This window comes from Neopsephotus bourkii, unplaced genomic scaffold (assembly GCF_033783945.1).
Source record: "Neopsephotus bourkii isolate Nb327-2 ecotype Australia unplaced genomic scaffold, CSIRO-AGI_Nbou_v1 NB_234, whole genome shotgun sequence".
NCBI classification, from domain to species: Eukaryota; Metazoa; Chordata; class Aves; order Psittaciformes; family Psittacidae; genus Neopsephotus; species Neopsephotus bourkii.
Window position 1 is genome coordinate 18,169,403 of NW_026900744.1, and position 14,964 is coordinate 18,184,366.

The 14,964-nt window shown below is 36.2% G+C and overlaps 1 protein-coding gene across 5 annotated transcripts in view; it reads right to left on the reverse strand.

Annotated features, from left to right (window-relative positions):
• RABGAP1L (RAB GTPase activating protein 1 like) overlaps nucleotides 1-14,964 on the reverse strand; it is a 245,276-nt gene that overhangs the window by 102,595 nt on the left and 127,717 nt on the right. For all 5 annotated transcript variants that reach the window (XM_061345653.1, XM_061345652.1, XM_061345651.1 and 2 more), the window contains one exon: nucleotides 6,959-7,072. In XM_061345653.1, coding sequence (XP_061201637.1) covers nucleotides 6,959-7,072 — 114 coding nt within the window. The remainder of the gene's footprint in view (nucleotides 1-6,958; nucleotides 7,073-14,964) is intronic.

Sequence of the window (14,964 nt, forward strand, 5' to 3'; positions counted from 1 at the left end):
TGTGTTCAAAGATCTCTGAGTATCAGAAGAGATGATTAATAAAAATTTATTAAGAACAGGCAGTGTTCACCCCGAAAGGTTGGGGCGGTGGGGGAAAAGGGGGCTGCTGGAAGTAAACAGGTAAATCATTCATTGACTGATTAAATCAGAAGATGAATAACTTAAAATATTTGTAAAAAGAGGCGATCCGCAGAACTACAGTATGTACTTGATTATTCTTTTTTTTTTTCTTAAAAAAAACCCCACATTCAAATTGATTAGTGGACACAGATATACATAGAACATATCAAGAGAAAAAGGTTCAGTAAAAGGATGGCATTGTTAAGAAATCTTTGAAGCAATCAAAAACCATGGAAAAAAAATATTAACTGCTTGATTTGCTTGCTCTTCAAAATTATTTTCCACTAGGTCCTTCCCCAAAATCTGATCTTCACAAGCAGCTGTTATCAGATATTTGGGTACTTCAGTTCTGCATGAGAATTAGATCAAACAGAAAGATTCTGTTGTTAAGTCAAAGCATTGTAATCCTGGCAACTAAAGACTTTATATTTTCATGAAGTCTCTAAAATCTACATGATTTCATTGTATTTGCCCCAAGCAAAGAAATTTCCGAGGCTCTATGCATATTACATTTCTAATTATACTTTTTTAGTTTTAAGTAACCTCTGGGACAGTATTTCTGAAATACGATGTCATTAACCAAAATAGTCTTAAAACTAAGCATGCTGCCTACAGATACCACCATAATATATTATTAACAAAAGATCTAAGATTAATTATTTAACATTCATCTTTTTAAGGGACTGGGGAACATTAACTCTGTCTTTCCACATGAAATACAAAAAAAAAAAAAAAAAAAGCAGCAAAATCCCAAATCCCCTATTTCTACTGCAGTCACGGTAACTTTGTAATTTCAAGAGAACGGGATTTTCCTCATGACAACCTGTGACAATGATGCAGTCTTTTATTATTTTCTTAAGCTCTTAGGGAATTTTCAATCACAATTCTCTAGTTAATTGATATGTTAAATATTCTCTGTCTCATAAATGGGACTTAATGAAGATTCTGACTTGAAGCCTGATTTCATTTATTTTAACTAAGTGAACATCTCACAGAATAGAACATCTATGTAATAGTTATCTGTCTTTTGAAGAGAAGAACTACTATGCAGTTAATTTGTACAACATCATTAGGAAGTGAATAATAATGAGTCTCTTCAAATAAAGCTAATGATAGAGAATCGCCTGTTGGGAAAGTGCATGAAGAATCCAGAGATGCACAGAAATTCTTCTTTAAAATAATTAATGAAGGAAAATCTCCAAGATCAGAATCTTCTGTAGACAGAAAAATTCTAAGTAGCAACTAAAGACATATGGAAAGTTTGCTGATTTGAATTTGAAACCTCATATTTTTGTTTTCTGCAACTACTGTGTATGAGTCCCAGCAGCTTTAAAAAAGGAAGAAAATACGTTTGAAATTCCAGACTGAAATCTTCTTCATGATTTCGCATCCTCATAAGCATGAAAATTATTGCTTTTACTTATGGAAAATTCTAATGTACTTAAAACAACAAAATGCAAAACACTAACTAGCAAATAAAAGCTTGCAATCACATTGTCCATTTTCCTTAATCATAGTAACTCAATGACATTGGAAACTAAACATTACAACTACGAAAGAAACCAAAGAGAGCTCATAAAAAAAAAAATTCTGCAGTGTCTGCCTCATACAAAGGTCTTACACTTCCAGAGCTCACATTCCCCCACACGCTTTTGCAGCAATGCAGAGGGAAGAGCAGAGGCTGTACAGATCTCCACCTCTCATCTGCAATAACAGTATCTCTCTTGTCAGTAATGTTTCCTGGCACAGGAAACGCTCCCTTCTTTGCAACAGGCACACTGGCACAAAACTTGTTAACAGCCATAGGAGATATCCAGCATCTCTGTCCCAGGAAAAAGGAAAATGTAACAGAAATTGAATGCAAGTTTTTTTGGGTGGAGAATTACAAGCCTGATTTGTTCTCATTACTTATGTTTGTGTCACTATCAAAATGATAGATATGATCTTTGAATCTACTCAATGTTTGTTACAGGCATACGTCTGTGCAGAAGTCCGTTTTACTACAGTTAAAAGACTTACAGGGTATTTGAAAAACAGACTTATCTCAGTAAAACATTCATATTTTGATGCAGACTTCTTACTGAACAAGGTATTTTATGACACACTTGGTTGCTGAATAATTTTAGTGATTGTATAATTTAAAACTCTAACTCAATTTATTATAAGGCTAACAGCCTGTAAGTAATAATATTCCTAAGACTGCAGGATTTAGGATCTATCACATTATACAAGGGATTTCTCTGTTAACTGAAAACTATTTTTATAAATTACTCATAATTGAGTATCAGAGAGAGGCACGTGTATGCTATACAATATGCCTCCTCCACAGCTAGAAGGGCCGAGAGAATTAAGAAATCTTCACATTTATTCAGGCAGGCTTCTGAACATACTAAAGCCTTTACTCTCTTGCCAGCATTCAAGATTCACAATCCTGACCTTTTCACTAGTAAACTCTCAGCAGAAACACGATATGCAAGAAGAGTACTACTGCTTCCTCGCTGAGCACAGATGCACAAAGAAAGGACCTTATTAATATGTAAATGAAGGAAGGCAAGGTAACCTGAAAAATCCTTTGCATGAAACAAGACAATAATATTTACTAAAATTACTCTTCAATGCAGGGGAAAGAAAATAATTTAAAAAAATAAAAATAATTCTTAACTGATTCCATTTGTGCACCCATGTTTATTCTAAAATTGGCAAATACGCTCCTGTAGGAAAGAAAATCTGCTCTCTGACAAATAATTAAACCAACTTCGACAAATACGGAAACTTCCCATTTGTAAACCTGAGGAGATACTACGGATTGAAAAATATGGAAGAACTCGTGCATGCTGAGAAGAGGTGATCATCTGAAAGAAAGATGCAATGAAATTGAAATTAAAATGTAAGTAAAAGAAAGGAAGACAAACAGCTTAAAGGACAGCACTAAGTAGCAGTTCCACAGTGCTGAAGGATGAGCTGAAGAATAAGCCATCATTTGCAGCTTATCCTGGTATAGAACACGTTGGTCACAGAAAAGGGATTCAAAGACATTTTCACATTCAGCATATACAGCGAAGAAAGCAGAAAAAAAGCCCCAAACCCCAAAACAATAACATACTGGAGCCCATTCAATATTAGCATTGCTAGAAAAACTGTGTATTATTCCTTTTACTAATACGGGTATCAACAGTCACATTGGAACGGTGACCAAAATAGGGTGTTTCTTTTCACAGTAAACCAGTTATCACACTGATGCTGTATATAAAACCTTAAGGAAAGTATGACTGGTATTAGGAAAAACCTACACATTTTATCAACCAAGGAGGTAAGTATTCAGTAACAAAATATGTCATAATACAAATGACTCATATCCGTCTACAACGCCTTTGTGTACTGTAAAACACTGACACCAGCTTTGAAAAGCAATTCAAACATTTTTGGAAAAAAAAAGGGAAGCATTGTGACTATCTCTCCAGTTTTCCCAGTAAGAACACTGACCTTCCTAACCCGACTGATTTCCCTGAAACATACTCCCTTTCTCGTATTAAAGTCACAGTGGTTGTTTGTCAAACAGGAGTTACTTTAATCACAAAATTAGACAAAACACATCTCATGTCAAATCCTGCACTGCATTCACTCCAAACAGTGGAGAGGGCCAATTCTGCCAAATGCTTTGATCCCCTAGAGCATCGAACTGTTAACTACATATGTATGCATGGAAGTAGGTCGAGAGTACTATTCTGTTACACACTGTAATGCAGCAAATGAGATCTTTAAACAGAGCAAGAATTCACATAGTATTTAAACAGAAAGTTTGCAAGGAAAGAACTATTTTCCAAAATATGTTTTCTCTCTGCAAATCTAGCTTATGTGATGCCCTCAAATGAAATCTCCAATCTATAATCTAGAACTCTTTTCATTCCTTATCACGATTGTCAGCCTTAACTTTATTTTTAGATACCTTGTCACATAAATGTTCTGCAACTGAAAAATTTCCATCTTTCTGATTTCCTACTGTTCTGAAGAAGGGATTAAGAGATGGAACTAAAACTGACAGACCCGTTAAAATGAGGCAGTGAGCTTTTAATGGCTTTCCTTTTTATGTGACAGCTCAGATCATCCCTCGTTTCAGTGGGGAATGAAGAAAATGCTCTTCAGCTTTTTACCCTCCCACTTGAGGACAGACCTTTTCTAGCCTTATTCAATAACCCCATTCTTCAAATATCTTGCTTTAATATTAGCAGAAGGATGAGTGCACAGCAGCTCTGTTAAAAGTTCTTCTAGTAATATAAAGAAGCCACAATATTACTTTCAGCAAAGATTATTTTCTTTCCCAACAGAATGATGAGTTTATAAGCAAATTGCTTAGCTTTTAACAATATTTCTCTAAAACTCACCACATCAACCATAAATCAAGGTCCAGCCAGACCCAGCTGGACATCATCTGCAGAACAGAGCCATACCCATTTAAGAAAACAGTGCAAGGATGAAGGAAAAGTTGCTGCCTATAAATCTACATAGATCTCAATACTGGCAAGTAGGTAGAAGAATAAAATCAGTAAACTTATAAATAATGTAATGTTAAAGATTGGATATGGCTGTTCTAAGAGAAATATGTGCTTCCCAAATCCTTCTTTGAACCAATGAGCACACAAAAAAAAATAAATCCTAAGCTCATCCCTGGCTGCTCTGACAATTACCCTGCATTTCACCCAGGCTACCTGTCTTGTTTACACCTTCTCCAGGCTTCGTTTTTGTGCTTTGAGTTTGTTCAGGAGCTAAATGTTCACTCACACAGGCCTCCCGGTGGTTTTGCCTGACTTCCTCTTTGGAAGTTGGGATGAAATGCTCCCCGGCTTCAAGATCCTTCTAGAAAAGAAGGCAGTATCTGCAGCAACTTTCTCTGCAAGAGCCATAGAGGGCAGAGAAGGCTCCCAAGCTTTGGAAGACGAGCAGAATTCTTCACTTTGACTACAGATAACCCAGGAAGGTCTGAGATCTCTGTGAAAATGCCTGCTAGACAGATACTTCCTTGAAGTTGCTTCTAGCTCAGATTCTTTCCTTTTTCTTCTCTTTATTAGAAAAATAGACAGATACATGAAAAAGAGCTTTTCTTTCTGAAGTATGTGCCCAAATCCTTTCATCATGCTCTACAGACTCTTTCCAGTGCAGAAGTAATTGTCTTTAATTCTGGACACAGTATTCAAAAGCAGCTGAAGCAGCTGTAAAATACGGAGTTACTCAAGTCATTTTATTCCTACACAAGATTCATCTATCTATACATCCTTTAATATCTCATTATTTACCATTCCCTTTTTCTCTGTGTCATCAAGACATCTTTATCAGAAATTATTTTTCTATTTTCTCCTAGGTGACTAAGCAGAGTACATCTAATGAACAAGTGATTATCACGACACCTTGTCTGAGATACATTTCTTCAGTGCTGATGTTTAGTAAACTGATAGCTAGCCAGTTAATTCTTCAATGCGTATCTTGTTCACGCCCTGACTTGTCCAGCATGTATACATTTTTTGCATAGCAAACTATGTGACATACAGGATTTTGATAAAAATACTTTCACCAACAAAACCTGTATTTTATCTTATTTTTTTGTATTAGCTTTAAGATCTATTTTCAGTAAACTCATGGGCATTCATTGTAACATGCTTCTCACATTTAATTCTTGATAAATTGAATGCTAGTCCATAATTTTTCACTTAACTGATCTCAAACTGCAAGCCCACAAATACTTGCATTGTCCTAGTTGTTCTTTTCAAAGATTGGCACAGGAACTGCTTTCTCGTAGCCTTCTAGAGCCCTCCAAGGTTGGTAAGAAATCAATATAATTGGTTCAAAGTTCTCTATGCTCCTTTATTTTTACTTTTTTTTTTCCCTAATGTGAATTACTCATGACAGTGAACTTCAATGTATATAAACTATGTAGATATATTGAAGTCATCCAAATTACTGTTTTAATAGGAGTCTATATGATCACATAATTTATCTGGAGAACAGGAACATGTATCATTATACTCCAAAGGCAGGACACTCTTTTCTACTTGTTATGACAACTCCATCATTTCTGTCTATTAATCAACTGGAGGTGGAAAGAGAGTAACAAGAAAAAGGAAGAGAAGTGGAAATGGCTTTGTTTAAGGCAATCATTTATTCTACATGTAGAAATAAATGTAAAATGAAAACTGACTGCCAGAAACACAATAAAATTTGCAACTGATAGCCACAGAACAACCTATTTTGTTGCAATATTCTACCTTCGGCATTTCTCCTAAGCAATGAAAGTCTGTACAAGCTGGACCAATCTTTTCATTTATTACCTCAACTTCTCCATGTGCAAATTGGAAAAAAAATAGAGTTTTCTTTGATCAGAAGTGATTGAGAGGTATGAGTGAAAATTTATGCACACACATTGCCTGTTGAATGGTCAGCTGGCCTGTTTTCTAGATAACTATTTAGAGACACTCTGCTTAATTTCACAACAGAGCTTCCTCTGAGGGTTTCTCTTCCTTTGGAAACCTCTCTGCCATCAAAGCAAAAAAAGTTTTACTGCATCACACTTACACTGAAGCGGACCTCTGCTATCAAACTGCTCTTTAGTAAACATCACTTGAGCCTAACTTTTCTCATATTCATCTTAGGAGATACAAAATGCAAGGTTATTGAAAATACTTCAGGTTATCCAGTACTGCAGAGACACTGCACTCTCCACATGCTATCTAAATAGAGCTTTAAAATACTATTGATTAGTGACTTAGATCAGAACATGGTTAGCAGGGCAAAATACAGTCATAGCAAAATATGGAACACACTTTAAAATTCAGAGTACTGACCGTACCTTACAGATTTTGTATAGAGATTCCTGACCATCGCCTTCTGTATCTTTGAAATAATCATGTGCTGGAAATGTACGATGAATATCTCGTGTAATGACACTCTCTTGAGCAGAATCCTGTAAGAAAAGAAAAATTCCAATGTATTAGCCCAGTAACAGTGTAGTCAAACATAACAGAATATAAAATTCAATGTGCAGTCAACATGGATAAATTAGGTAACTGCTTTACTGATTCATCCTCCAAAAATGCTTTGAGAAGAAACTGAAAATCCTCCAGTCTCATATGCAGTAACAATTTGACAGTTTAACAAGAGTGACATGGCACGTTTTCTGTCCTTCAGGCTTACAGTTCAACTTTAAAACTCATAGGAAATTACTAGTTATCCAATTGCAGGTGCATTTTTACCATCGGACATATGCTTACTGTATCACAGGGAGTAAAAAAAATAAATAAAAAAAAAATTAAGACTGTCTCTCTCCTGCAAGCTCAGAAGTATTAATTTAAGATGTATATCAGTCTACCATAAAAACCATGTTAATTACAAATCAGAACTATTACTTAGGAACATTCAACATTCACCATTAATTGGTCTTCAAAAGAACAAAAAAGAGAGGAAGTACCAGAAAACGTTATACTTTCAGATGAAACCCCTATATTTCCCTGCTACCATCTCCAATTCAGTTCTATTTTTACATTGACTAGCGACCAAGGATAAGTTCAGGTGCCTAAACACTGGTGTCAGATGCCATTTTAGAAGCCTGATAATTATCCTGCATGGTAAGCAGCTGCCACTGCAGGAGGATACAAGTCTGCTGTAAATGCTGCATCATGTCTGCAAAGCTCCATGTGGATGATCTTAATGTACAAAGGCAGCTAAAATTACATTAAATGCCCAGATTTAGGCAACTGACACATCATGTTCCCCAGACATCTAGACAAAGAAGCAATTGCTTACAGTACTGCATACCTTTAATTAGAAAATACCTTTATTACACAAAAGCTTTTAAATCCTCACAGTGCAGTTTGTAATCCACGACTCTCTATAAAAAAGCTTCTTTACACCTGCTGGAGTCAGCAACCAGGAAACTCCCAAATTTAGGTGGTTTCCTAATGCCATAAAGACTCTACAGTGAGCCTATGCCATAGAAACACAGAACAGTCTGGGTTGGAAGGGACCTTCAAAGGTCATCTGGTCCAACCCCCTGCAATGAGCAGGGACATCTTCAACCAGATCAGGTTGCCCAGAACCACATTCAGCTTGGCCTTGAATGTCCCCAGGGATGGTGCATCCACCACCTCTCTGGGCAACCTGTGCCAGTATTTTACCACCCTCACTGTAAAAAATTTTTTCTCATAAAGCAACACAGCTGCCTGCAGGGGCTTAACCAGAAGTTCACAGCAATTACTAAGTACAGTTTCCTTCTGGGGCCATCCATAACAAATACACACAAACACATTACCCTGGCTTATATCAGGCTACCCCAGAGATCAAAACCAGTCATTATAGTTCTCCACTATAATGGCAGCTACAAAATAGCTAAAGTCATAATGTGCATAAACATCACTTCAATATCTTTTCTAACAGCATTCAATTGAGTATCTCAAATTTAACTTAAAAAAAAAAAACAACCACAAAAACGTGGTGGTCTTTTTTAATCAAACCTAGTTATCTTTTTTTTTTTAAATCAAATCTAATTATCTTCTATTCTCATCTGCGTTCTCATTTCCTTCCACTTTTTCCACTGTCCATGCTAAACTATGGCTTCTTCTTTTCTCCCCATCCCTCTCTGCACCTGGCACAATCTTCCAGCTCTTGCACACAGAAGTCTTCCTCTTTTTTTCTCTCACAAATTTCTCCCTAAAGTTCACAACTTCTCTGAATCTTTGCTATCATTCATTTATCCATTTACAATGTCTTAATTTTCAGTGATCTCATCTGTTGCTTTCCTTTTGTTTCACAGTAACACCTTCAGTACAACATCTTTAGAAAACAATTCGATCTGTATTTGCAACATACCAGGCATATTGTTCTGTACTATGAAAAGGAAAACCTACAAACAGAGGTGATGTTTTTATTATGCAACCAAAACTAACAGCAGTCTAAATCACATGCAACAAAACACAGAATAATAATAAAAAATTAATAATAAGCAGTTCTCTAATTAGACTTCTTTAATGAACATTTTCATTTACATGGCTTGCAAACACAAAAGAGTTTAAATAACTGCAGTCTTCCTCCCTGACTGATCTGACAACTTAGTTACACTATGAAGAAATGCCTTAAACAGAATTTAAGATCTACTGGTATAGGGTAGTTACAGAGCTCACTATAAATATGTTACGTTAATTCTTCAGGCCAAATTTGAAAAGACCCAGGCATTTTAAATAGTTACAGGCAGACGACCACATCCAGCACACATATATCACTTTTCTGTCAACCTGGGAGATTGTATTTGACTTCCCTGTACTTCTGTCTTTAATTGAGAGGCCAGTGTACAATTGAGCATACAGAAGTTGACAAAGCAGATGTCAGAGGTAGGACCAAAGATATGTGTAAAGGCCCAAATGCAAATTAACTTTTACTGAGTTAAAAGGAGCCTGAAGCAGAGTCTTCATTCAGTGTTAGTAACAACAGATGCTTCTAAAAAACTGAAGAAAAACAATTAAATGGACCCAAAATAAAATTTAGCTGAAACACAGGAGAATTAACTCCTTCTCAAAGGACAACACCCACCTGAAATACAATAAACCCATGATCTAACAAAAACAGGACATCAATCTAGAATGAAAATCTATGTAGAATTACTTCTTAAATATCTTTTTTACAAATTGGCTATGTTTCTACCTTTCTCCAGACTGAGCTTTTTGATGGCACGGTTCTCAGGAGAACCACAGCAGATGAGTTTACAGTTATCCTAATGTAGGTTTTCAGGGGATTTTTGTTCTTCAGAAAGTCATGATTAGTTAATTTATTATGAAAAAAAAGCTAAGGTGAAATGGCTTTCAAAGCATTCAGCGTTCTAATGATCTTTCTCACTTCTGATAATCATTTTCGTGCTGCCAACTCAGAGAAACAATATTCTACTGAGGAAAAGAATCATCTTCATATGTCAACTATATGACAGCTGACATCCTACTGAGCAAGCTCTCTGCTTTCAGTCATCTCACTTCTAAAACAACTAAACATCTGCAATTGTGAAGCAACTGTATTGGAATACTGATTCCTTAAAACTGCTGCCATTTTCAACTATTAAGATGCTGCTGAATATGGATGTTTAATGCCAGAAGGCAGACTAACATAGAAATACAGAAGAGAACAGAGAACAGTTTCTATCAAATAAATGACAAAAGAAAATTAAGGGTACAAAGGCACTCAAAATTGAAAAATATAGGGCAGTCTTTATCCACATACATCAGGTATTACTTTTTAACTGATAACATTTTACACACACTCCAAAAAAAAAGACCTCTACTCATTTGTTGTCATGTCATCATTCTGGTGATGAATTATAGTTAGGGAGCAGAAGAGACTCCTGTAGGTACAGACTTGCTTCCTTTTTGGCAAGAACTCAACAGTAAGTATGGTATGAGCCAGAAGAATGTTTTAAGAAAGAAAAATCTCTTGGGGCATAAAATCCCAGTGCTGTGTTAAGACTCAGATCCTTTCCCCACTAATGCCCAATATTACTTACACAAAACCAGACACATCACCTATCCAAAGAACTCTGTGAGTGGTCACCTGAGTTTTCCTTGCTATACAGCTGCCTGTATTACAGCTGTTGACTCAATATGGAGAAATGCAGGATTACTTACAGTTGCAATTAAGTGAATTCAAGAGTTTTATGCGAATACTGAACAAAAAAAACACAAACCAGAAAAAACAGGTCACAAGTGCCTCAAGCCTGGCATTCAAACTGAGTAGTACTTCTGACCTCAATCTCCTTGTGCTCCATTTCCCTGGTTAATAATAATTCCCAATCTCAGTAGGGTGTTATGAAAATCAATTAACACCTGAAGCACGGAAATACTGTAGCAATGAGTCTTGCAGAAAAGCTGAAGAGGAAAATAACTTCACCCTCAGATCCTGATCTGTGTGGTTCATAGTAAGGCACAGGGTTACACAATGAAAACAGTAAGGGGGAAGAAAGAAAGAAAAAAGAAAAAAGAAAAAAGAAACAAGAAAAAAGAAAAAAAAAAAGAAAAGGGGGGGGAAGCTGATCATCAGATAAACTCTATTATTCTGTACATAACAAGACAGAGACCCTGGGAAGAAGACAACCCAAAACCACAGAGTTATGCATGATCAAGACTGCATCATTATGCATATGAGTAACCAATTTTCACATTGTACTTGATTTCCAAAAGCTTATATCTAACCTTAAACTCCTTCAAGTCTGGTTTTATCACACACCTTTACATATGAAAACAGCATGATTTGTATGTACTGAAAACTCAGCACAAGTTCATCTGACTGGGCCCATTTAAAAAGTTTGCATCTCTGGTGAAGTTTAAACAGCTGATTTTGCATCAAATTATCCTGCCACTGCTCCAGCTTTTCACTAGCTAAAATATAGCCAAAGTATCAAGGAAAGTAAGAATGCAGGGGGGAAAGGGGAGGGAATGGATAAATTCAAAAGGGACTTTCAACAACATCTAAAATTACCATGCCCTGGAAATCTGATGTGTCATGCTCCTTCACAATTAAGATATTGAAACTTTTCGATGCATTTTGTAGAAATCAAAAAGTCCATGCTGCCACAAGTGTTCATCACTCTTGTTTAGCCACAGACATACGATGTGGAAACACTCCACCAGCTAATAGTGGGAGTTAGAAGTACCCTCAATAAATCCATGCCTCTCTATCCTGAAAAGCTGTTAATTTTAATATTGACTTGCCAAGTGCACATTATTAGACATTGTGATACTGTTTTAATATCCTAAGCATTTTACTGAAGGAATGAATTTTTTGCATATTGTTTATTTTGTTCCTTTAAGTTCTTTGTGGTCCTGTACATTTCCACACAAGTACACAAAGGAGTATAAATGATAACTTTAAATTCTCTAAAACACAATTACAAATAGGCAGCAAATACAAAATACACAAAATAGATGAGGTCAGTCAGTATGGGTTTTAAATGATCTGTGTAAGAGGCATGTCGCTTTGACGCTCATTATTAATGATGACCTCCCAAACTCAAGTTTTCAGCAAAACCTGCCATCACATTGTGCCAGCATATAGATAGACAACATCAACCCCTTTCCCCTCATCGTTTTCCATACACATTATAGCCCTCCAAGTAGAATGTGTGATTGAAAAAAAAAAACCCATGTTCCCTACCAATCAGTATTTGGGAAAATATCAATAGCTCTTCCTTTTAAAAACATTGAGTAACAGATGTTTGGCTTATTCCCGGCTCTTCTGCAGCATTTTTGTAATATATACCTTGCAGTTCAGCTCTTTTCTATAAACTGATTTTCTTTCAGTCATCATCATCTTTTATTCAGCTGAAAGCATATAATACTCAAAGAGTCCTAATTAATAGAGAAACAGAGCAAACACATGGGGACTATTCTTTAGAGACTTCTTTTTAAAAACTGTTACATATCAGTATGTTTAAAGTGAACATAATATTTAGGTTAGTTCAGTAAATAAACTGGTCAGCTGAAATTTGCATATTCTAGCTCACTATGAGCTGTTTTATTGCTGCTTGGGCAAAAGTGCTTTCTACAAGCAGAAACAAACAACAGACCTTCTGGACATGGGCCAAAGCAATAGTTTAAATCTGAGCAGTCCTGGCCTTCTGGCAGGTCAAGCTTGGATCTAAATTTAGTGTCAAAGGCTCTCTTCTCTGTAAAGTTTCAGGTTACTAATATAGATCTGCCCAAGGAAGAAGACATCTTTTATCAAATTATGTCCCATTCTTCTCAAGCTGTGTTTGACAAGGTGGTAGGCAGCTGCTCATGCCTCAAATTTCGAGAATTCCAAGACAGGGTCCTTAGAAAAGCATCTACAACATGCTCATTTTTAAACTAGAAACACAAAATCACCCATCACTTCTAAATATCCAATTCTCTAATTGTTAAACACCTTGTGGGATGGGACTCTAATCCTTTTATAGATACAGTACAACTGGGACTGGACTGGCCAAGAGGTGTTTTGAACTGTTCTGCTATTTACACAATCATTCATATGAGTGGCAAGGAAATGGGGAACAAGGCTCATTTTGAAAGGCTGTCATTGCGTTTCTTTTAGCACTTCAATCCTAAAACTATTTGGAAGAAGGAGCCGCCCTGATGAGGACACATTGACCAACTGGCCAGCATGAGGTTTTTAACCCTCCCAGAGGCTGGTGCTGAGTTTTCAGATGGACGAGGTAGACTTGGGCCACAGCAAAGGACAACTCCAAGATTCTTTAAGACTACACAGAAGAAAAAGGTAGTACTAGAATAACAAAGATACCTATGTAAATACTATTCCTTACGTAGCTATAATAAAGTGATACTGTAGGGGTCACAGAGGTAAGGAAAAAACAGCTCAGAACTTAACAGGGTTGAGCCATCAATCAGCAACAGAGATGACACTTTTCTATAAAAAGTCACAGCAAAACCAGATCAGACACAAACTGATCAATTCTGCATGCACGCTCATGTCCTGAAAAACAAAACATATCCATGACCTTTACTATCTTCATATTTTTTTGCCTTCTCTTCCTATTCTGTACACCCTCCCTCTCTTGATTGCTAGAGATACATAGTTTATTCTCCATACTCTGCCATATTCTTGGTGGAAGATGTTGTCAGAATTAAATCTCTGTTTGTGCTGCTGGGCAACAGATCAACTTTTGAATGTATCAAGCTCAATGTTTTGCCATTGGCATGCTATGCTATGCTCTGAATTCAGACTTACTCTTAAAGACTTATCTTGAAATCTCCCTGATCTTCCACAAGAGGTAAGGTGCTCTGTACACCAGCTAATGGGTTTTGCTGGTTTGGGTTTTTTGCCCATATGATGCATAGTTGGCATGAAGGGCAATACACATTTGTTTGTAGATATTAAAGTATTTTAATTTCTAATTTATTATATTGGGGGCTTCATTTGAGTAATGTGATCGTGAACAGATATCATATCCAGCATTCTTCTGTTAAAGGTTGGAAGGAGTTTTTTAAGCACTAGATTTTGTCTTGGGCTTGCTCTTCTTTTTAGTAGCTGTTACTTAGGAAGGTTGGCCTCTCCAGGGGACATGAAGATATATATTAGACTAAGTAAAAAGCAAGTTGTTCAGTTTACTCATCATCTTTTTTCTACGAAATGTGTATAGGCTCTATCTCATAAACAGACAAATAAAAATGTAACCCACAGATTTATCTATGTAGCAAGTTAATTTTGTCCAAGTTCTTCTGGTTTGCTAGATTAGGTTTCTGACTATGTCTCCTCTTTTAGACACAAAACTGTATTTGCAACAGTTCGACAAAATGTTCTTGTGATTAATCTCTAATTTGAAATTCATATATTTCTGACTCTACCACCAACTCATTGGGTAATTTCCAGAAGCAATTGGAAAGGTAAGGCCTGCTTCCAACAAACAATACTTAACTGCACCAGTATCAGATGGCTGTGGAAAACTCATGGCAAACTGTTTACAGAAAATGGAAAAGGTTGTATATCTGAATCCTTGACTCCTATTTATCTACCTCAACTGATGGTGCTAAAAAACTTAGTTCAATTTAAACAAGTGCCTACAAATCTTCATTACAAGAAGCATAATAAAGAATAGTTAGTGCTTTAAAAAAAATATCTGTATAAAGCAAACTTCACTAAAAACCTAGGTCTTAAAAGATTACTTTCCTGCAGCATCACCGACCACCTGTCCGTCTAACCAGCATTTCTTTTAACACATTTTTAAGAATTCTGAAATTAAACCTACTTTTGCAATCAAAAGACATGATCAGTGTAACAGGTCCATTTAAGATTAAGAAAGTGCTGCTTTCCAGGGTTTCTTGACTTTTT